This window comes from Sycon ciliatum, chromosome 3, assembly GCF_964019385.1.
Source record: "Sycon ciliatum chromosome 3, ocSycCili1.1, whole genome shotgun sequence".
In the NCBI taxonomy this organism is placed as follows: domain Eukaryota; kingdom Metazoa; phylum Porifera; class Calcarea; order Leucosolenida; family Sycettidae; genus Sycon; species Sycon ciliatum.
The window spans coordinates 38,693,963-38,718,066 of NC_088645.1; the positions used below are offsets into that span (position 1 = coordinate 38,693,963).

The 24,104-nt window shown below is 47.7% G+C and overlaps 1 protein-coding gene across 3 annotated transcripts; it reads right to left on the reverse strand.

Annotated features, from left to right (window-relative positions):
• Nucleotides 1-5,317: 5,317 nt before the first annotated feature.
• Nucleotides 5,318-16,010, reverse strand: LOC135812130 (uncharacterized). Of its 3 annotated transcripts, none has more exons than XM_065325456.1 (5): nucleotides 15,615-16,010; nucleotides 11,403-11,563; nucleotides 10,567-10,727; nucleotides 7,219-7,320; nucleotides 5,318-6,104 (listed from the first exon to the last, which is right to left on the reverse strand). In XM_065325456.1, exons 1-5 carry the CDS (start codon nucleotides 15,668-15,670, stop codon nucleotides 6,030-6,032), a joined length of 555 nt encoding a protein of 184 aa, XP_065181528.1. In that variant the 5' UTR covers nucleotides 15,671-16,010; the 3' UTR covers nucleotides 5,318-6,029. The 3 variants fall into 3 exon arrangements, 2 of the variants coding, with proteins under 2 accessions (XP_065181528.1, XP_065181529.1); XM_065325457.1 differs by having other exon boundaries at nucleotides 7,219-7,328; XR_010552756.1 differs by lacking the exon at nucleotides 11,403-11,563 and having other exon boundaries at nucleotides 5,318-7,328.
• Between the last annotated feature and the right edge of the window lie 8,094 nt (nucleotides 16,011-24,104).

A 24,104-nucleotide genomic window follows, 5' to 3' on the forward strand; every position in this document is an offset into this window, starting at 1 on the left:
ACATACATCCTGACTGACTGCGCTCCACACTGCATTCAAGCGCGCCCGTGCGGAAGCTAGAAATGCAAACCGACAGAAGCGAAACACTTACTTCCAGGGACAATGTACAGCAAACGCAGGAAACACCAAGAAGCTTTGGCGTACCATTAACAAAGTCACCTGTAGAGACCGTCCCCATGTTGAACCCTCTTGTACGATCGAAGAGGTCGCCTCAGCCTTCCACAAGGTGGTTACTGATGACTGTCGACCGCAAACGTTGTCTGCTCCCCTCGGGCCTCCACCCCGCACTTCCCTCCCCAAGTTCTCACACGTCAGTATCGGTGCTGTTGAACGGCTACTCCAGCAAGTTAATCCCGCGAAGGCAACATGCAGCGATGGCGTACCAGGGGCAGTCCTCAAACTCTGCTCTGACGTCTTGGCGCCGTCTGTCACTAGCCTGTTCAATGCCTCGCTGTCGTGCGGACATGTGCCCTCGGCGTTCAAGCTAGGTAATGTCATCCCACTGCATAAATCTGGTGATCCATCGCTGCCAATTAACTTCCGCCCTGTATCCCTTCTACCCATACTCTCCAAGCTGCTAGAGAAGTTGGTTCAGAAGGAGCTCATCACCTTCCTGGACATAACAGCATCGTTACCAACAACCCAGTTTGCGTTCAGGCGTGGCCACTCTACCGAAGACCCTGGCACGCCCACATTGCCAAATGTTCTGCACGCGTGTCGCAGAAGATCGGAGCACTCTGGCGAATGCGGCGTTGCCTGAATCACCAGTCACGCATGACCTACTTTAGATCGCTGATCATGTCTGACTTGCTGTATGCCTCAAACGCGTACTCTAGCTCACTGCAAAGAAGGTACCGCGACCGTCTACAGGTCCTGCAGAACAGCGGGGCTCGTGCTGTCTTTGGCCGCCCTCCGTGGTCGTCTGGCCGCGACCTGCTGGAGCGCATTGCAGTGTTCCGTGTGGCAGAAGTCTTCAATCAGAAGCTAGCATACCTGGTGTGGCGCTGTCGTTATGCACTGGCAAGTCCAGAGTTGCAAGCCCTGCTAACCCCCGCTGCACCCGGCCCTACTCGGCTCCAATCTGCCATGGGCCTGTGCGTGCCAGTTTCCCGTTCGGATGCGGGGCGGGGGCGCTTTGCTTGCAAGGGTGCTGTATTATGGAATGCTCTCCCCAGCGATATCCGTGCCACCCATCACGCTCGGCAGTTTCGCACGCAGGTAATCCCCTATACCTGCGCCCTGTAGATGTCGACAAGCGAAATCTGATTTTTTCTGTTCTCTTTCTGTTGTACCCGATCTCCCTCTGATGTACCGCTGACTCTACGTTGAAGATCAAAGTATTTGAATTCTCATTCTCATTATGATTTTCATATTAGCTTTCATGTTATTGGGTTCTATGCCCGTTTGAACTTGCGAATCAAAATAAATACAAACAAACAAACAAACTAACGTAAACCAACACATTTTAGATAATAATTGACTTCGAAACAAAGCATTCAGATGACACATTTGTTGAGGTAGTTGCCAACCCTGCACAACAGCCAAGGGCACGAGAGCTCCTCTTACCGACATGTTGCAGACATGCTGGCATGTACAAGCCGTCTACATGGATCGAGGGGATGACGTACGTCTGCATGGCAGTCAACATCAGTTTGCCATAGTACTCCATGTACGCCGTAACAGCTGACGTGTTCTGCGGTAAGATAACCCAACGGAAACAGAAGGATTTAATACCAGAGCCAATCATTCCTCTGAGAGAAAGACGAACTGAATCAGAGAGGGTGAGAGGAAAAGAGAGAGGGAGAGAGAGAAAGAGAGAGAGAGAGAGAGAGAGAGAGAGAGAGAGAGAGAGAGAGAGAGAGAGAGAGAGAGAGAGAGAGAGAGAGAGAGAGAGAGAGAGAGAGAGAGAGAGAGAGAGAGAGAGAGAGAGAGAGAGAGAGAGAGAGAGAGAGAGAGAGAGAGAGAGAGAGAGAGAGAGAGAGAGAGAGAGAGAGAGAGAGACGGAGAGAGAGAGAGAGAGAGAGAGAGAGAGAGAGAGAGAGAGAGAGAGAGAGAGAGAGAGAGAGAGAGAGAGAGAGAGAGAGAGAGAGAGAGAGAGAGAGAGAGAGAGAGAGAGAGAGAGAGAGAGAGAGAGAGAGAGAGAGAGAGAGAGAGAGAGAGAGAGAGAAGGGGGGGGGGGAGGGGGAAGAATATATCTGCACAATTCAATGCCATAACTTTACCATCTTCACCATCCTTTTTCTACCCAGATTTAGTACAGTGCTGGGGGGAGGGGAGGGGGAGGGGGAGGGGGGGGGGGGGAGGGGGAGGGGGGGAAACGGGGTCGTAGCTCACAAATCTGTGGTGCGGTGTGGTGACTACGTGCCAGAACACATCGGTGGTGTGGTGCCTATGTACGGCTGGCAACCTCATAGCTGCCAGTTTTGCCCATTTTGACAACGTAGTACGTATTACGGCCATTTGCCGGTGCGGTGACCGGAGCAAACTGGCTATGCACGAGCTACACGTCTGGGGGCACAACTAGTATTGTGTGTTCAAGTCACGCATGAACACGAGAAGAGACACTGCGGGGAGTGCCATGAGACTGGACAACAATAGGTCGCTCCACAATATCGTTCTGACGTAACGGGAAACGTTGGACGGTGAGAGAATCAACAATACCTTGATATACTTCAGCAAGAAGTAGACATTCGCCGGGCCACACAGATACTTTTGCAAATGGTTGGCGTCTCCGCAAAGCTCGTTGACAGTGGAGTTGTATAGGTTGTACAAGGAACTGTTTTTCCTCTGTGCAGGCAGCTTAGTTAGGAATTATTGATAGATGAGGGGAAGCCCATCTTGGGGAAAGAAGTAGCCCCCATGCAGATGGGCAGCATACCAACACAACTGCTGTGCAAGATAACGACTGGTAAAGATACACAGACTTTTAAAATAGACAAACCAACCGAGGGCATGTATATATGGATGGAAATAGCATGGACTCAGGGACAGTAGTGTCAATGGAGATCCCATGCAGAGACAAACACCCAAATCTGAACAGAAAGGCACCTCAGCCGAAACGTATGGTGGTTCGTCAACAAGATTGACCTCCACTCAATGTCCAGTCGCAGGTGTTTTTTGGTGAGAGTGCATTAGTCCGGTGTGCGCCAGACATGCCAGACTGTTTTTCACTGGTTCGGCCATGCCACGCTCGTTCACACTCTGTGTATGATATAGCGAGTATGCATGACCTCGTCCAGAGTAAACACGAGTTGGTGACCTGAAAGTTGGCCCGTGGCCATGCATATAATAACTATTCCGCCGGGCCCGTACATTGGTTCAGTGCTCCAAAGACATTTCGGGGATTCATTTCGATACATTTGAATCCCCTTGTAAAACTGCTGCAGACCTGGACGTACCCTGCGAGTTTATTATTATTATGTGCTTGTTCGCGTAGACATCAGCATGGCCTGCAGCTGCATTAATGGGCATGCAAATCATGCAAACCAGCCAAAAATGTTCGCATAAGCCACTTCGAATAGATACAAAAGACCATAACAGTTTCAGAAAAAGAAGAAATATGCGAAAAGAAGACAAAAACTAGGGTGCCGACACCACTCGGGCACAGATGCCCACCCAACCGCTTCGGTCAGCAGCAAGGGCACGGAACGCCTCCAGATCGACTTTGCTTGACAAGGAAAGGCCAATCCGCTTGGCAACACCTTGTAGTAGCGTTGGTAGTGTGTGTCTTGGTCGTCCCCTCCAGCCCGCTGGACGAGGCTCTGCGAAGTACGCTCCCATGGCCAGTGATGGTGGGGAGTCAGCCGGGAGCCGGAGGACGTACCCAAAGAGCCTCCACCTAGCTCTCAAGATGATAATGCCGAGAGGAACCGCGCCGGTACGCTCATAGAGCCTCTCGCTCCTAATCCGATTCGGGAACACAATGCCGATTAGCGCCCGCAGCTGTTTTCGGTGGAAGGCCTCAATACGGCTCAGCTGCTGTTTCGTTGGTGCCCATGTTGCACAATTGTAGCAGAGTACAGGGAGTACAAAGGCATTATAGAGCCGGATGCGGAGATCCTCCGAAACTAGCGACCCACGGATCCACAGCGTCCAGAGTTTACCAAAGGCAACAGTTGCCAGTTGCTGTCGCCGTAGCATATCCTCGGCATCACCTAATAGGGACCCGAGTTTCTTGGTGGTTCGCCACTCCTCCTCGATGCGATCAGTGTGCTGTTCGATGTGCGTGTGCTCTGTTTTGGTCTCATTCACTTTCAAATCCCATTCGAGAAGCTTGTTGGATATGGTTGGAAGGAGGGTCCTCAGCCTCTCACCATCAGTAGTCACGAAATCCACATCGCCGGCGTAGGCAGTTTCAGTTGGTAACCCCAGGGAGATATCGGCAGGGGGACGTGGTAGAAGAAGGGGCCGGACATCACGCAGCGCACCCTGCGGAGTATGTGTGCCAAAGGGAAAGGCTGATACGTTATCCAGTCGATCTGTTCGTACACTGCAATGGCTCCCGCCGATTCACCGCTGACTAAGATATCTCTAGCTCTGTACAATGTACAAGACACAACAAATCATTGTCGGTTTCAAAACCAACGAAAATCAGAATACTCGCGAACGAATATTTGGGCTGAAACTGTCACATTTTTAGGTTCTCAGCTAACTGGAATCGTAACGGTTAACGGTAATCGAGCTGTTAAAGCCTATAAAGCATGTACCCTGCTTTTATGTGCCGTTCTTGTATATCCCGTGACTGCGGGTACAGTCAGACCTCGCTTAACCGCAAACAACCGTTTTCCACAAAAATATCCGGATAAGCGAGGGAACCGGATAACCGAACACCGTTTATGTTGTATGCATCACGTATGCTGTAAATATGTAACCAGCTATTTTCTTCTGGATGGCGAGGGATCCGGAGAAAAGAGGACCGGATAAGCGATGTCTGATTATACCCTGAAACAAACACCACGCACCGTAATGTACTACTCGATAAAATCCGATCCCGTGAGTCAAATGCATGTTGGGCGCTGAGCAGCCCTAGACCTGCAAAGACTGAGATAAGCAATTGTGAAGGCGGCTAACTTGTCTCACACAGGGTGGGGTTTCATTCTTCAGTACTGTACAATGGATGCATGCTATCCCCTGCTCAATGTTCCAGGGTGGATTCATTATTCTTTCACCACTCCATGCTACAATTATACAGGGGCCACAACATGACCTTGTCGTCGGGGGGGGGGGGGGGTAATTCCAGACGATAGGCCCTTCCGATTACTCTCTCGACCCCATGTACATCCCACCTACACCACACTCAGAGGGCTGAATATTTGGCTTCACTGCAAAGAGAGTCTCAAGAAGAAGGCCAACACAGAACAACAAGAATGCGCACAAATGCACTCATGCGCAGTCCGCGCAGGCACCGACAACATACGACCACACAAAAAATGCATTCTCTCCTGAGGATGAGAGAGAAGAAAAAAATGAGAAGAAAGACAGGAGAAAAAGAAATCAAATGTGACCAACATACACAGGCGAGTATAAACAAAACATGCAGGGCCAAAATAGTAGTATACGATAGTAACTCCGGACAACGGGGAAAAGCAAAAGCAAAGGGGTGGAAAGAAAACAGACTGGGCCCACCCATAGAGGGAACCGCCATACTTTCAGGCGTGGGCCCCCGGGAAACAACCACCTTGCCCTGATGCGAAGCCAAGGCAAACCGACGGCACTGCGAAGACCGCGGCAGCTGAACCGGGTGACCAGTCATCTGGCAGCACAGGAGTTGTCCGGAAAACCATCACGCAGCCGATGGGGCTACGAAAACTCACAGAGACACACACAGAAGGAAACGCGGACTGACGCAAACATCTCAGCCATACCAGGAGCCAAAAATCAGACAAAAACACAAGAAGGAATGGCAGAACAGCAACGTTGAACACGCCTACGGAAACAGGGGCAGTCTATCAATGAGGACACCAGATAGCACACAAACAAATCGGTCATCAATACGCAAACAAAAAATAACGTAGAAAAACCACAGGGCGCTACCCTGAATAACCACAGGCCTCTAACCTGAAAAATCCACAGGGATTGAACCTGCAAACCCACAGGGATTGAACCTGAATATCACGCAGGAAGCACATCCGCTCACAAAACACAAAAAACAAAAAACCGTCCTGAACCCTACTGGGACGCAGAAAGGCCAGCCAGCAAAACACGGAAACCGAACACCCGCAAGGCGAACCGATAAGGCGAACACAGAACAACAACAATGCGTACAAATGCACGCATGCGCAACCTGCGCAGTCCTCGCAGGCACGGAGAACAACATTGTCGTGCATCCATTACACGCAGACCTCACAGTGTCAGCACGTGTTATAAATTATAATATAACTACTCTTACGTTTATTGGTTACAATGAAAACGTAACTAACTGATCGTTGCGTAAACAACTACACGCTCATTTATGCTAAGAGGATACGTAACCGATCAACCATGCAAGCCGCTTCGCCTATAGCAAATACCTGAATTCAGAGACGCGCTACAACTCTTCCTGCTGTAATGAAACTATTCTCCCCTCCTCAGTCTGTTCCCCCAAATTTCTATTTGCCACACAGTCAGAGTTTAGTTTGGTACCATTCGACAACACCAATGGTTGTTTGATGGGTAATGTTGCCTTCGAACCTGATACCTATGTGTTGTGCTCGGCCTGCAAGCCACCCAGGAGTCACCGCTAAGGGCCTGACAGGCTAGGATTGTTTTCGGAAAGGGAAACAGCCGAACGCAATTGGTAGTGAACAGCTAGTGGATGACGTAATGTACACTACTACTGTCTTGGACATGGAAATCCAGTCGATTGACCGGGGCTTGCGACCTCAGCCCGTACAGAACGCTGCGTGCAGTGCACAGAGTCATGTTAATCCGATGCGACCAGCGCGCTGCAGCGGATAAATGCATGTATGTAGCGCTTATCCACGGCTGCATGGCCAGCACCCTGGGTCCGCTAGACGTGCGACCGGATTTCCTTGTCCACGACAGTAGTATAATTGCTACGAGTGCAAATATTTCGAAAGCAATTTGAACACGAAGTCAATGTAATAAACATGGAATGTATGCCTTCACATTGAGAAAAAATGCTGAGTTTACAGTTTTGATTTCATACAATCATATCGCTTGTTCTCCGCGGAAAAACCGTCGAAGAAAGGATGAACTTAATACTTCCCAGTTGCTCACCCGTTGAGGTTGTTGACTTTCCGCAGCTGTGCGTGGACGGCAACGACGGTCAAGTGGCCAGAGGAATATGGCTGCGTTTGCTGGCCATAATGCATGTCTCCACTGCAGTACTGAACCAAACAACAAACGGAAAAGTAACACAGGAAATGACTGAACTATTCAACCAGTAGAGGATACGCCGAATAACATGTGACTTGACTTGGGAGGGCATTGCAGAGCAGTTGCTTACACAGTTCAAAGTTGTACGGTGTACGGTGACCTGTGACTTGTGCTCCTACAGAGCTCAGGGCCAACCGTGTAGACATTGCAGTATAATCTAGATACAACTGGTGTGCAATGCCTTCCCACATCTATATGTAATTGCACCTTACTTGGCATATCATCTATGATAATCGTCAGACAGCTGTCGTCGTTGACTATTAACAGTCCTAGAATGTAACGGATAATTCAGGAACTCCAGCGGAAATCATCTCCATATTCATTCGTTAGGATCCTGTTGTAAATTTGGAATGCCCGCGTGATGATCTATAACGATTTCATGCCCTGATAGAACAGCGCTGGCAAATGCTCTGCTGAACACGGCATTCAGGCCGCCAAGTAGACAATCATAATAGGTCTGACAGGACTTTACGACTGAATCGAGGCCGAGTGCACACTGCCAAGGGCGCAGGCCAAGGTGCGTAGCGCCGAGGCCAGCGCCCGCCGTCGTACGCACGAGGCCTTGATGAAGGCGAAAAGTCCTGCCAGACCTCTATGGTCGTGTTTCAGGTTTTGTCTTTCCCATCTCTATTATATAAGCAAGACACCTCTTATAGGCGTGGTGGTCGGCGACGTGATGGATTCAGCTTTTGTGATTTTCAGCTTGTGAGTTTCACCTCCGTCCGCTCCTCATGAATGGGAAAAAAACATGATCCTTGCTTCAGAGTAAATCCATGATCTTTCGCTTGTTCGCATATTCAAAATGCTCTGAAATGTTTGGCAACTCGTCAAGTACATGTGGAACGCTTAGCCATATAATTTCCACTAGGCCTTTCGTACCATTACTCTGCAAGTCGACTACAATGGTGATCAACAAGATAGCAAGCAAGTCCTTATAACCGCCACTTTGGTGGTCAGAGCATTGACAAAAATAGCACTTGAAAAATAGCGCTAGTTGCACCAACAACATATTTGGCGTGCAGAGCATAAACCAAATGGCACTTTAAAAGATAGCTCTAGTGGCGCCAACGACACAGTGAGACAATGAACATTACCAGTATCAGACAACAGTGGGGACCGCGCTACTACAATGTCAAAACAGTGACAACTTTCGCACATACTTCTTTGGCACGCATAGTTCAGGCTTCTGCTTGGCAATGTACACTGCCTCCAGCACAGCAAGGTGAGATTTGTTGCGGGCACGCGCTTGAATCGTGAAGTGAGAGTGGGTGCCATGTTTGCAGACTGCACTTAGGCAGGCTGGTGACGATATCAGGCGGCGGAGTATCGCCGAGTCCATCTTATTATCGTCATTGTCCGTTGGTCCATTCCTGGGGTAGCTATTGTTACATAGAGCAGCACATCCCCAACAAACTCGTACGGACAGTTACAGGAACAACAACACCGGTTAGGACAGGGAGAAGCCGAGCAGTCAAGGACATCACCGTCACCGTCAAGAAAGGGAGAAGACAATCAACACCGCTCAAACCACCAGCAACTGTCACGGGACGAAGTGAACGGCTGCGTCTCCGCAACAACGCTCTGCAACAAGCGGTTGATACAGGATCGGCATGTGGAACAGTGTGTGACTCCTCGCCCGGCAGAGAAGTCGCCAGCGGCACATCTGCGATGCACAATAGCTACCACAGGAATGGACCAACGGACAATGACGATAATAAGAAGGACTCGGCGATGCTCCGTCACCTGACATCGTCACCAGCCTGCCTAAGAGCAGTCTGCAAACATGGCACCCACTCTCACTTCACAATTCAAGCGCGTGCCCGCAACAAATCTCACCTTGCTGTGCTGGAGGCAGTGTACATTGCCAAGCTGAAGCCTGAACTGTGCGTGCCAAAGAAGTATGTGCGAAAGTTGCCACTGTTTTGACATTTTAGTACTGTGGTCTCCACTGTTGTCTGATACTGGAAATTTTCATTGTCTCACTGTGTAGTTGGCGCCACTAGCGCTATCTTTTAAAGTGCTATTTGGTCTATGCTCTGACCGCCAATTTTGCTGTTGGCGCCACTAGCGCTATTTTTCAAGTGCTATGTTTGTCAATGCTCTGCCCACCAAAGTGCCGGTTATAAGGACTTGCTTGCTACCTTGTTAATCACCATTGTATTTGACCTGAAGAGTAATGGATTGAAAGGTCTAGTAGAAAAAATTATATGGCTTCTGTGCTTCGTGTGCTGACACACACATACGTGCATGCACACAAACACACTCGCACACACACACACACACACACACTCGCACAAACACACACACACACACTCGCAAGCACACACACACACACACTCGCACGCACACACACACACACGCACACACACACACACACACACACACACACACACACACACACACACACTCGCAAGCACGCACGCACACTCGCAAGCACACATACACCTGTTCTGTACTGTCCTGAACATGGCCGTCAGGCGGTCACATGTCGCCTCATACGAGGGGTCGACAAAGAAGGGCCCGCCACTGGGCATGTAGAGCAATCGTCGTCGGGTCGACACTCATGGCCGGCGAGGCCTCCACAAACACACACACGGCACACACACACACACACTTATATGCCACTTATATGGGCTCATCATATCTCAGTAAGTGGGTGAGGACAAGGTGCAGAAAAAGGATTGACGGCATCAGGGTATCCGTCCCGGGATCCAACTGCAGTTACCCCTGCCCCAGTGAAGGTAATACTTGCTACTAATGTGAGTGGCTAAATCAGAGTGGATCTGATAAAAGCTTCACTAGCACCATTGATTACACAAGAATTAATCTAGCCAGATGCATTCCATGGTTACCAGGTATACTTCAAATAGAAAATAATATGAACCCTGAAACCAACAAAGGTGGCAGATACAACAATACACCTTCAAGCAGCCGAGTCTGTTGGCAACAGACCAAACACAATCAGGCATTAGTGTACCTACTAACCGAACTAGCTGGTAGCTAGTACAAACACACGCGCGCGCACGCACAAGCACACACACACACATCCTGTCCTTTCCTGTAGAGCCACTGCCACAGGGGTCACGTGGGCCCCTCTGGGGCCCACGTGACAACATGCACACACACACACACGCTAACACCCAGACACACACACACACACACACACACACACATACACAGGAAACATACCGATAAATAGACATGGTTCCACATGCAGACCCCGTTGTTTTCGCTTGCGTTACTAGACACCAGTCCAAATCCACTCATAGCAGAAGCCCAGCTATTGGAAGATCCTAGGTCACTCTCCGTGCGAGCCTGACAAGACTCCTTGCTAGCACAGAGACCACCACCTGGGCGTAACAGACACATACACGTGCACAGATGCACGCACACCCAGACACAAACGCACAAGTACACACATTACCTGATCACACCGCAAAATCCATATGAGAAAAAGGCGAAGAAAAAAGGATTTCCGACACCAGACTATAATTATGTGGAATTAGATCCAGCCGTTACAGGCCCCCTCCCCCACCCGTTCCCCTCCCCTGCTTCCCAGTGACCCTTAATGCTTGTTGGGGTTGTCAGATTTGGCGACATCTGATACATGCTCTGCTTACTACTATAGAGAATTCCACGCAGCCAAACCACGGTCCCCAGTTCAGGTATCAAGGCAAGTAAAGGGCACGCACGAATGTGCGCCACACCTCTCCACCCCACCCCCCCCCCCCACCCACAACACACATATCTCATACCCACTGATGCACACAGACACAAAAACATCTCCACTCTCCACCCACCCACGCACGAGCACAAACACACAGTTTTCAAAATAAATTTGTCGCAATCACGTTGCCATTTCTCCCTCTCCCGTACACACACAAGCATACACATGTACAGAAACACGAAAGCACACCCCCTCCAACCCCCCCCCCCACACACACACACCTAAATGTATACACATAGATGCAGGCACAACGAACTAAGTAAAATGAGCGTGTGGGCGCCAAACAATTAGAACTGACCTTTGAAGTAGAAACCCCTCTTTCTGGATTGCAAACCTGGTTCAAAGTAGAAACCACTCGGCGAACCGTCCACACAGCGTGCACTGAACTCGGACACTTCTTGGTTATCGAAACGATAGAGCTCAAGCATCTCGAAAGCATCAACTGGTTGCATGCAAAATCTGTGATTTGTGAAAACGAAGAATAAATAAAACAGGATCTTTTAAAAGGCTCGTTCCAAAGATAATTTGAAACTCGGATGTTGAGCCATAAATAAATGTAAAAGAGAAAAGGACATATGGATACGAGTTTAGAGTAACTCTCCATCACTGTAACATGATACTATATACAGTCAGAAAGTGCAATAACTAGGCACAAAACTGACAGAGTACTGAGACATTCGACGTCCTGACACCTAACTTTAACACATCTCCGTAGCGCTAACCGACAGCCTTCCAACTTGGAAGGTTCAAGGTTATGGAAATACCAAAGAGGGGAAGGCAAGCGCAACGAAAACGAGCAAAAGCCACAGTCCCAACGGAACAAAGAATGTCGATTGTTACTGGACGATGACGAGACCAGTACGATATTTGACAAAGCGGTCTAACTACAATTCGAAGCAGCAAAGCAGCACACCACCCAACTTGGGTGGGTCATAAATATCAAAGATAAGTAAAGAAAGGGAAGCTTTGCGAAAACGAATTGTACAAGCCGAAAGCCAAACTCCTACAGTACTTGAACCTTCCAAGTTGGAAGGCTGTCGGTTAGCGCTACGGAGATGTGTTAAAGTTAGGTGTCAGGACGTCGAATGTCTCAGTACTCTGTCAGTTTTGTGCCTAGTTATTGCACTTTCTGACTGTATATAGTATCATGTTACAGTGATGGAGAGTTACTCTAAACTCGTATCCATATGTCCTTTTCTCTTTTACATTTATTTATGGCTCAACATCCGAGTTTCAAATTGCACACCTGATGAGCCGTCACGAACCATACGGCGAAACGTACGTCGTGTGAAACAACTTGTTTTGTAGTCAACTAGTCCATCACAATGTCATGCATGAGGAGTACTGTAGGAGTTTGGCTTTCGGCTTGTACAATTCGTTTTCGCAAAGCTTCCCTTTCTTTACTTATCTTTGATATTTATGACCCACCCAAGTTGGGTGGTGTGCTGCTTTGCTGCTTCGAATTGTAGTTAGACCGCTTTGTCAAATATCGTACTGGTCTCGTCATCGTCCAGTAACAATCGACATTCTTTGTTCCGTTGGGACTGTGGCTTTTGCTCGTTTTCGTTGCGCTTGCCTTCCCCTCTTTGGTATTTCCATAACCTTGAACCTTCCAAGTTGGAAGGCTGTCGGTTAGCGCTACGGAGATGTGTTAAAGTTAGGTGTCAGGACGTCGAATGTCTCAGTACTCTGTCAGTTTTGTGCCTAGTTATTGCACTTTCTGACTGTATATAGTATCATGTTACAGTGATGGAGAGTTACTCTAAACTCGTATCCATATGTCCTTTTCTCTTTTACATTTATTTATGGCTCAACATCCGAGTTTCAAATTGCACACCTGATGAGCCGTCACGAACCATACGGCGAAACGTACGTCGTGTGAAACAACTTGTTTTGTAGTCAACTAGTCCATCACAATGTCATGCATGAGGAGTACTGTAGGAGTTTGGCTTTCGGCTTGTACAATTCGTTTTCGCAAAGCTTCCCTTTCTTTACTTATCTTTGATATTTATGACCCACCCAAGTTGGGTGGTGTGCTGCTTTGCTGCTTCGAATTGTAGTTAGACCGCTTTGTCAAATATCGTACTGGTCTCGTCATCGTCCAGTAACAATCGACATTCTTTGTTCCGTTGGGACTGTGGCTTTTGCTCGTTTTCGTTGCGCTTGCCTTCCCCTCTTTGGTATTTCCATAACCTTGAACCTTCCAAGTTGGAAGGCTGTCGGTTAGCGCTACGGAGATGTGTTAAAGTTAGGTGTCAGGACGTCGAATGTCTCAGTACTCTGTCAGTTTTGTGCCTAGTTATTGCACTTTCTGACTGTATATAGTATCATGTTACAGTGATGGAGAGTTACTCTAAACTCGTATCCATATGTCCTTTTCTCTTTCCAAAGATAATAATAATCTTTATTTCAGGATTACCCTAAGGCTAACGCCTATCTGAGTGTTGTCAAGTGTTGAAGAAAGTTGCAACTTCGCAACATTTTGGAATTGCTATTCAAGTTTGATTCTAAAATAGCAAAATGCTACACAAAATATTGAAATTAAAATAATTCCCTGAGGCTTCAATAATCGGTATAGAAAAAGAATCGTGGAAACTGAGTTTTAGCGTTCAGTTTTTCCCGAGCTAAGCCATATGGATGCAGCTAATGGGGTTGTATTCGGCACTTGTGCCAGTGGTTGTGAGACTTACCCACTCACCCCCACCGTTAGGCGCTGCATCTGCCGCTAGGGTTTATCGGGTGTTAGCGGCCGTCGTGAGTTCCTTTCGGGAACGGATACGATAATTTACTTTTTTTTTAAGCCACTGGTAGACTCTACATGGCACGACTTTCCGCTCCAGGATGATTATCATTATGCTATGTCTTCTGCAGTTGTGCATGTACATGTGTGTGTGTATGTGTGTGTGTTTGAGGGTGCGGGGGGATTATGATTTCTTCGCTTCTTTTGATCTGCGGGGGTCATTTCTATCTCTGAGTTTCTGAAGACTGGAAGTTTTTTGGATTTCAGCGCTACACGTGTAAAGTAAAAGGAAATTATCGTGTCCGTTCCCGAAGGGAACTCACGACGGCCGCTAACACCCGGTAAACCCTAGCCTAGCGGCCACACGTGTAACCGCCCTCCGGAACTCATAACCTAAACAGTACGATGCCATCACTGAAGAAGTTCATCTACATGACATTGTACTACTTGCAACCATGATCACCCATGCCACACGATCATATACAGTCAACTTCGCTAGTAACGACTGCGGATATAACGACAAATCACGAATAACGACAGAATTGCCATGCCCAGAGCAAAGTTCCATCCAACTGTAATACGTATAATGAGACTTCGGGTATATCGACACTTCGCGAATAAGGACACTTTTCTGATGCCCCGCCGAATGTCGTTATAAGCGAAATTGACTGTACATGTATAGTTTTGCATTTTATCATCAATTTTACCCGTTCTTTTACGGTCTTGCTAGCAATAATTTTTGTATTTTTGTATTTTTGAACTCGGATGGTGAGCCAATTGAATTATGGTAAAAAAGAAGATCCGGATAAGTTGGTGGACAGTTAGTCATAACTCGTAACACTTCGTCCTGCTCGATGTTTGTATTTGTTTTTATTTTACATCGCAAGCCAAACGGGCAATCATGCCCAATGTTCTGCTGAAGATGGAAGGCGAGAAAAGATTCAAGAACAATATGAGAGGCCAGGGGCATAGTTCAGTCTTCATCCATCTGCATTCTTTGTGTTTACTACAGTGAATGTACAGTCAGACTTCTGCAGGGCGAACACTAACGGGCCGGTGGGTTTTTCCACTATAACGGAAGTCCCCCTTACACATCATCGTGCCCAGTGGATACACGGTGATGAAGTAATGAATAAAAGTCTCCTAACTAAGTGAATCATTGTTTTCCCTGCATTGACATGTACATCCAAGTGTTCAAGAATTGCAAAACTGGGCGAATGAATGGATGGATGGATAAAGTCATGAATGGAGCAGGAAAACACAACATTCTTCAACTAAACGTCCTACCGTTCTTCCTCAGCAGACCGCGATGTTTACAGATGTACGAGCCCACTCATTCTCATCCTAACCCCTCCGTAGCTCTGCACGTGAAGCACCCTCAAGCTAATAAATGAATGGATGGATGGATAAAGTAACGAATGGGGCAGGAAAACACAACATTCTTCAAATAAACGTGCTACCGTTCTTCCTCAGCAGACCGCGATGTGTACAGAATGCTGATGTAGAAGTACACTCAATCTCATCCTAACCCCTCCGTAGCTCTGCACGTGAAGCACCTTCAAGCTAATAAATGAATGGACGGATGGATAAAGTAACGAATGGGGCAGGAAAACACAACATTCTTCAAATAAACGTGCTACCGCTCTTCCTCAGCATACCGCGTTGTTTATAGATGTACGGTACGAGCGCGCTCATTCTCATCCTAACCCCTCCGGAGCTCTGCACGTGAAAGCACCCTCAAGCTAATCAATCTAACCCACGTGAACTTACATGACTGTTGAAGCGATTGCGAGAAAACGCAATGGCGAGCAGCCACCGATGGCCATCTTGTCACGCTGGCTGTATCTGACTGGACAGTGGTTGCACTTGCAAAGACTGATGAAGATTCTCACTCCTAAATGGCCGGCTTCCAGAACACTATTTCTACAGAGTCAAGCAAACTCCATTCTCACCAAATATTTCCGACGAACCGTTCTGGGAGTGCACTGCAGGAATTGTAGGTCGTTACATGTAAGACTAATATATATAACTATAAGAGTTTCGGTTGGACATGATTATTATATCTTTTCTACGGGTCTCGGTCGTGCGGAGCCGTGTGGCTTTGGTGTGTGGCGATATTGTTGCCAGGTAGAAACAGTGCCAAAAGCACAGGCTTCTAACTCACTCTGGGTTTTATTTTCACAATTTCCTGAGAGCTGTACTTTCATTAGCAGTACATGTCTACATGTATACTGTACTGTACTGAGTCTGTACATCCTGTACATGTAGTCCAGGGATTTCGTGCCTTCCACTTCCAGGTGTAGATAATTATCTACCTTTACACTGTTACAGCTACATCAGTACATCATGGTTTTTTTTGTCTTTTTTTTTTTTTTTTTTTTTTTACTAGAGCCACGTAAACCCGTCATGTGTGACCCATGAATAAGGGGAGTGGTGGCGTGGTCTGGGATGCTCTGCCGACCTTGTCCTTGGCCTTGGGTCTCGGCTTCATCGCAACCAGGCGCGCACTCTACACTCCAGTCGGCGACAAACTGAAAAGTAAGAGGAGTCTGGTATGTGATTGGTAGATCTACTGTCGTGGACATGGAAATCCGGTCGCACGTCTACATGTAGCGGCCCCAGGGCTGGTCGCATCGTATCAACAATGCATGTGCGCTGCATGCAACGACGACGTTCTGTACGCGCTGAGGCCGTGAGGGCGCCGGTCCCGGTCAATCGACTGGATTTCCATGTCCGCGACAGAACTATACAGTCATGATTGTGTTCAAAGCAGTGCCGCGAACTCCAAACCGAAGCCCATCTCATATTCGCATTGAGTGCATGGGCCATGGGGCATCATCATGATCATGCCGCTCTCTACACGACTGTAGTGTAGATTCGGCCTCGCCTATTCGTACACATGTGTAGATGAACGATGACAAAAAAATCGGTGATACCATTCATCTGAGTGATTCTCCGCTGTTGAGTGTTGTTTGCCACGCAGCTCATTCGGCTTGTGGCACGTAGATCTACAAAGCCGCTTGCACTTCGCCAATATTAATAAAGCATCGTTCACCAATGAAAACTAATGGAAGCACACACAAGACGTATCGTTTCTCTGTACTGACCATCGCGGAGCGAAAAAATCGTGACGACTCGCCTGAAGGTCGAGTTTTCCGCATCCGTAGGAGCGCCACCACACTCAAGGATCAATGGCAATGCTCAGATGCCGTATATAAAGGGGTGGGGAGGTGAGTAGATCAGACGCACCAAATTGGAAGTTCACCACCGAAAATTACCTTAAAAATTGTATATTGTCTTCAGTCTATCCACCCGCCGCCATGACCACTTATGCCTGCTTACACACAAAATATTCCTTCTCAAAATCCCGAACCACCTAAACAATTATTATGATTGGTGTCACCTCAGTCGAAATACCCGTCCCTCGTTTATCTGTTCTTCTCCGATCTCCCCTTTTTGTTGTCTATATTGTACTCTCATTGGCTCTCCCTTCCATAGAACTTGCGCAGTGCGACCTCTATCTCAGAATTTAAGAATGCGCTGCGTTATGTGAAATAGGCTGACCATTGCCTCGCTGTAGTCAACTGATATCTCATTTTTTTTAATTTTTCTTGTAAAGAAAATAGGACCTAGACGTTACTGGTTATGACTAACAGTCCACCAAGGTAACGAGATAATATACAGTCAGATAGTGCGACAACAAGGCACACAACTGACAAAGTTATTGAGTCATTCAACGACCTGACACCTAGTTCAAACATATCTACGAAGCGCAAACCAACAACCTTCCAACTTGGAAGGCTCAGATGCGGAAAGTTCCAATGAGGGGAGGGGATGTGCCACGAATTCTAGAGGCCCTGCTCGACGATGAGGAGGAGAGGTGCGAGTGCATCATTCCAGTTCTTGTCCTGGACGAACGCTTTCTCAGGCAACGAAGGGTCCAAATGCCACGAACAAGTAACTATTCCGAGATCACAGTACCAGCCTACACCCTGGACGATTTTCGGCAACATTCCGTACGTCGACAATCGCGTTTGAGGTTGGTTTTGTTGGCGGAGGAATACAGCAGTGACACCCCCTCACCCCACATGGCTTCAACTTGAGGCAGTCCATGTCCACACATCAGTTTTTACAACAGGCAGATGGCAGAGACCTTTAGCCGAACATTGAGGCTGGGAAGTATGGTACCAGGGCCAATGACATAAATTATGGCGCGGAGCTGGACAGCATCCAGCATGGCCAGGTGTGAGGGAGCTGATCCCATCCACGCAAGGGGGGCATATTCCAGCATTGGCCGAACGAATCCTTTGTAGACAGTCACCCTGCCCGCGTGGCTGAGGAGGGGTACTGCCTTCCGCAGGAGGCGCAGCCGCTGCTTGGCACGTGATGCAACTAATTACAGTGTGCTGAAGGTGGAGTTGATAGCTAGGCTTGCAATCAAACGTCACTCCGAGCACCTTGACAGATTCATCTGGCGGGAGAGGACTTCCACCATGGACATACATGTAGTAATCAAGTAGCGTGCTCCACTGTCGGAAGAGTGCTCAATGCCCATCTAGGGCAGAGCCTTGTACTAGTGGTGAAACGAATACTAGTAACTAGTATTCGAATATTCGAACATTCGTTCGGTTTGTCACATTCGAATAATCATTCGTTATTAAAGTCACATTCGAGTATTCGTTACGTCACTTCGAATGCAGTGCCTGTACATACATGTACATGCACGCCGAACATGGCACAGTGCAGTGCGTGCAGCCTGCCTGCGACTTTGTACTGCATGCATGCACATGTATGTCCATACTGGACTGCCAATGTTGCACATAACATGTACGAACTTCAAAGTAGCCTTATGACATGTGGCAATACATTTTATGTGGCACTACCGTTTGTCATACCTAATAATAATGACAATATCCATCAAATGACTGGGAGGAGGGCATGTGATGTCATTTCTGTTATTATATTATTATTATGTGCTTGTTCGCGTAGACATCAGCATGGCCTGCAGCTGCATTAATGGGCATGCAAATCATGCAAACCAGCCAAAAATGTTCGCATAAGCATTTCTGTTACCAAAAGAATATTCGTTCATTCGTTCGATAAGCCGAACAATATTCGGGTAGTAGGATTTGACATTCGTTTCACCACTACCTTGTACACAAGAGAAATACTCTAAAACCAGAAGTCTAACGAGTCACAAAGTTTTTAACGACCACATTTTTCGTTTTTTGAAGAAACGTTATCGCGAACGCGGTTTGAGATGTCTGTGTAAAGATGTGCATACAGATGGATGGCCAGGTAGCCTTCGTTAAACTTTCTGCACGTTATCATGCCAAAATTACAAAAACGCTAAACTTCTTGGTCGTTAAACTTTCCGGTTTTACAGTAGATTGGAAGCTGTGTCGGAACTCCGAGTTTCAAGTATTACTACGATCATCAGGCTACTGATGACTCCAAAACGGGCAGCCTGAACATAAGGGAGCGCAAGGTGATAAGAACTGACTCTGAGGAGAATCGTAGCGAGTCACGTGCAGGCGAGAAGTTGCCCAGTCTTCAGACTTGGGTCTATGCAGCAACGGCAGTTCCAGTATGAATAAAATCGAATCGAATAGAGCTAGGGACCTAAAACTAAGTGCCAAATCCACTCATGCTCTCACCATTATACACACATTCTCTCACCCTCACTCACAAGTAGTGTTTTGAACACATGCAGTAGACACACTAGAACATACACACGCTTTTGCAACGCAACCAATATGGCCCACTTAAATTCAATATGCCACCGCCCGCGCTGCGCAGCATCTCATGGTTCACTAAAAACGCACAAACACGCACACACACACACACTTCATATTTCCTAAGTCATCAGTTAGTTAGCTAGTTGATCGGAGTCTGAGTGGACCATTAGCGCTTCTGTTGTAATCAGTAAGCAAAGAGCGTCATTTTGACATACATGTACATGTTGCATGTTGCATGTTGCATGTTGTATGTTGTATGTTGCATGTTGTATGTTGTATGTTGTATGTTGCATGTTGCATGTTGTATGTTGCATGTTGTATGTTGTATGTTGTATGTTGTATGTTGTATGTTGTATGTTGTATGTTGTATGTTGTATGTTGTATGTTGTATGTTGTATGTTGTATGTTGTATGTTGTATGTTGTATGTTGTATGTTGCATGTTGCATGTTGGTGTGCCCAACTCACTATACATGTACATGTAACATCAACCTCGCTATAACGTGAAATTTGCTATACCCCAGAGATAACGGTATAACGAGGTCGGACATGTACTGTAAATGAACACGTACAGTGTACATAATTATACTGTATGATACCAGACTCCAGATCAGGCAGATTGTAGTGCTGACCAGCCCGCAGCCTGCAATCAACTGCGAAGGGCATTTGCCTGCAGGGTAAGCTCGAATGCCCCTGATTCTCTGAATCGAAGCAAGTGACAGTCCATCGCATCAAGCAAAACGAAATCTCGCAGTGCAGGTGATTCATCACCACAGAAAAATAATTGAATGCAAACAAGACTTGCCAGGGTCTTCAGGAACACTGAAGTCTGAACATTCCCTGCCCACCATACTGGAGGTGGAGACAATCAGGGGCGCAAATGAACCATGATTATTTTGCTACCCGCTGCTATCATGGCTATGGGTTGTTGTTGTTGTTGTTGTTGTTGTTGTTGTTGTTGTTTATTGTATTTTACTTCACCAAGTGAACAGGCATTTCTGCCTTCTCACCAGGTCAGCGGAGATTTAGTTCCGACAAAATGATGAAAAGTGAATGGAAATGTACATGTATGCATAACATGATTAAAATCATGTCCGTAATACTAATAGCCCTTTCACACGACGGGAGAATGTCACGGATTCTCGGCTGTGCGACAGGATCACCAGGGTGATCATCGATTTATTTGAAATCTGAGCCGTAGGCCCTTACTGGGCCTTAGCCCGCGAGATCGTAGCCCGCAACACCCTGACCCCCATACTGTGCGTTTTCGATTTCGGTTTCGATTTCGATTTCGATTTCGGTTTCGGTTTCGATTTCGATTTCGGTTTCGCGTTTCTTGAATTGGCTTGTATGCGCTGGGTCTGCAATTCATGAACTGGCTTGTCACAATCGTGTCTTTGTTGTATGCGCTGTGTCTACAAAGCTAGTCGTCGTGTGAAGTGTCTTGGCGTGCATCGTAGAAGCATAGTATCGTGTATCGTGTGAGCACGAACCGTCGTGTGATATTAAAGGCTATAATAGTAATTTAGTTATTCTTTTGGAGATCTAAGACCATGATTGAGAAACAGAGGGTACCAGGTTCAAGTCCTGCTTGGAAGCGGAAGGATTTTTTCCAGCCGTGCTGCGACCCACAGTTAATTGGGAATTCGTGGCCTGGCACGAGGGAAACATGGATGCAGTGAATGGGATTTCGGTCTTTGACCACTTTGTGGTGGGTCTGATCTACTCACCTCCCACCGCTTAGGAGCTGCATCTGCGCCTTGATCCAAGAGGGTGGTGGCGTTCCTGCGGATGCGGAAAACTGGGCCTTTGGCCGAGTCTCACGCGAACCGTGACATTTTTTTTTTTTTTTGGAGATCGGTCGGCGCTGCCGCAGTGCCGCAGGATGCATGCTCAACACAATCAACCACGTACGTGTCCAAGGTGTGGAAGAAAAAAGGTCATAGATCACGATGATGATTCATGCCTTGGCACCTGTCTACTTTGCAAGAATGCAGGTGTTTTGCTGGTAGAAACGGTTGGCTGTCAACATGGATCGGTGGCATTCAGTGTATACAGATCTACTTTGCAAGAATGTAGGTGTTTTGCTGGTAGAAACGGTTGGCTGTCAACATGGATTGGTGGTATTCAGTGCATCTGCGTCAAGTCAGTCATTATCATACTACCATGCACGTCTTTGACGCAACAACAATATCAAGCATCCGCTATAACTGATAAGAAGCGCTGGCGTCGCTGGAGGGGATATCGCCACAATGCATAGTGCTTTTAGGCTGGAACTGCCCCTGTTTCATGTTCCAAACAGGTACATGACACTGTACTGCGACCAAGCAGTAGCTAGCTAGCTGCGCAAAGGGTGAAAACGAGAGAGCTTGGAAGCTCAGGGCCCTACGCTATGCTTTTTTTGCCTTGATGACCTAGACAAAAAAAAGGATAGGGATGTTATAAATTCTTTAAAAAAATCCTTTTTTTAAGACATAACCTGGGATTCGAACCCGCACTATCGCGCGCCCTGCATGCATCCCCCGATAGGCCGATACACTTCGCATACATTTGTTTGTTTGTGTGTTTGTTTGTGTCACGCCTGGCGCTATCCGTATCTGACGGCAAAAAAGCATAGGATGTTATAAATTTTTCAATTCTCCTTTTTTTTCAGGCATATCCTGGGATTCGAACCCGCACTATCGCCCTACATGCATTCCCCCATACACTTCGCATTCATACCCATTCTTCCAAGTTGTTTCACATTGTGATCTTGCATTTGAAAGCCATATTTGAATATGCATTGTGGCCAGCCGTCTTTGATGGCACGGTACGGTAGGGGGATAGGTACGGGACAGGTACGATCGAGGGTAGTACGACACCGTCTCCCGTACCGTACCGTACCATCAAACACAGCTGGCCACATACAGCTGCCCGCAATATTCAAATAGGGCTTTCAAACGCAAGATAATAACGTGAAGCAACTTGGAAGAATGGGTGTGAATGCGAAGTGTATGGGGGAATGCATGTAGGGCGATAGTGCGGGTTCGAATCCCAGAATATGCCTGAAAAAAATAGGAGAATTGAAAAATTTATAACATCCTATGCTTTTTTGCCTTTAGATACGGATAGCGCCAGGCGTGACACAAACAAACACTAGGGCTTGGCGGATAATGCCGGCAGAATTTTCTGCAGAAAACGCCTGTTTGGGGGGGTCAAGCATATTTCGGCAGAACGGGGGTTGAAAAAGCATTCTCTGCCATGTCAAATGACAGTTACCACGGAATTGGCGTGCGACGTTCTGCTTTTGCAGCAGATTTGCCGCGTTCTTCGACACGCAGTCCATCCATCCACCAAATGTGGCCGGAACTGTTACTTTGCGGAAGGTAGCAGCCTTGAATGGCAGGCCAGTGGCAGAAGTCTATGAGTCGTAGATCTACATAATATGGCCCAGTTGCAGCGATTTTCGACCTTCGGTGAAAAAGCCCGCTGTGTGAAAAGATTGGTTGGTTGGTTTTTATTTCACTTCGCACATTCAAACGGGATGACGACCCAATAAAATGACGGTGAAGGCTTAGCCTAGAAGTGGCTATGGAAGAACATAGTAAAAGCTATGGAAGCACAAAGTAAGAGAATAGGATACTAATAACCAGGGAGTATTGTACTACTCCCTGCTAATAACTGCGGGTAAACGGGGGGAGAGAGAGAATACGATGTATCTGTGATACTACGTGCGGGTTACTGAACTGCACGGGGAGGGAGAGCAGAGCAGTCAGCAGCAACTCGAACTACTCCCTACAGGCGTATGGTACACATGCATGCTTAAACTCAGGTAGCCGGGTAATTGTGCGGACCTCACCAGGGAGAGCGTTCCACAGCAGAGCACCAGCAACAGAAAATCTCCGCTGACCGCGGCGGCTACGGTTTGCCTGGCTTAGTAGGCCATTTGACTGCTGATGGCGGGTAGGGGTGCCTTGTGCCGGGGTCAGAAGCTGGGCGAGCACAGGGCTGGTGCGGGCGTGGATGCACCGCCAGATGGTGATCAATATTTTCTGCCTGTAGAGCTCGCTGACACGGTACAGGGAGTGAGCAGTGAGCAGCGGCTGCATGGCTGTCCGGGGCGGGTTGCCATCGATACAGCGGATGGCTCTGTTTTGCGTGGTTTGCAGTCGTTTCAGTTGACCCTCTCGCATTGCGGCTGAAAAACAGCAGGAGCCATAAAGCAGGTCGGGCATTATGACCGCCTTCACATACACCTGACGAGAGCGTCTTGATAGGCTTCGGCGTGCCCGCCACAAGGCGCCACTTTTCTTGGCCACCTTGGTGACCACATAGTTTACATGGGTGTCCCAATCTAGGCAATTGTCAAGGTGAACGCCGAGGTAGCGCGCAGAAGACGCTGAGGGGAGGAGACAGTCGCCGCTTTTGACTGTTACTTCCTGTACATGCTGCTGGGGAGAGATAGTCAGAACCTGGCTCTTGGTGGCGTTCAAGATAAGGCCTCGGGGCTTCAGCCAACCGGCCAGAGCAGTTGCCGCTGTGGTG

Bases quoted from the DNA above. Each gene is read 5' to 3' on its own strand.
- LOC135812130 (XM_065325456.1), bottom strand. From the start codon at position 15,670: ATGGCCATCGGTGGCTGCTCGCCATTGCGTTTTCTCGCAATCGCTTCA. The intron at 11,564-15,614 runs GTAAGTTCACGT...CACAAATCACAG, and splicing joins GCAATCGCTTCAACAGTCAT to ATTTTGCATGCAACCAGTTG. The intron at 10,728-11,402 runs GTCAGTTCTAAT...TGTTACGCCCAG, and splicing joins GAGGGGTTTCTACTTCAAAG to GTGGTGGTCTCTGTGCTAGC.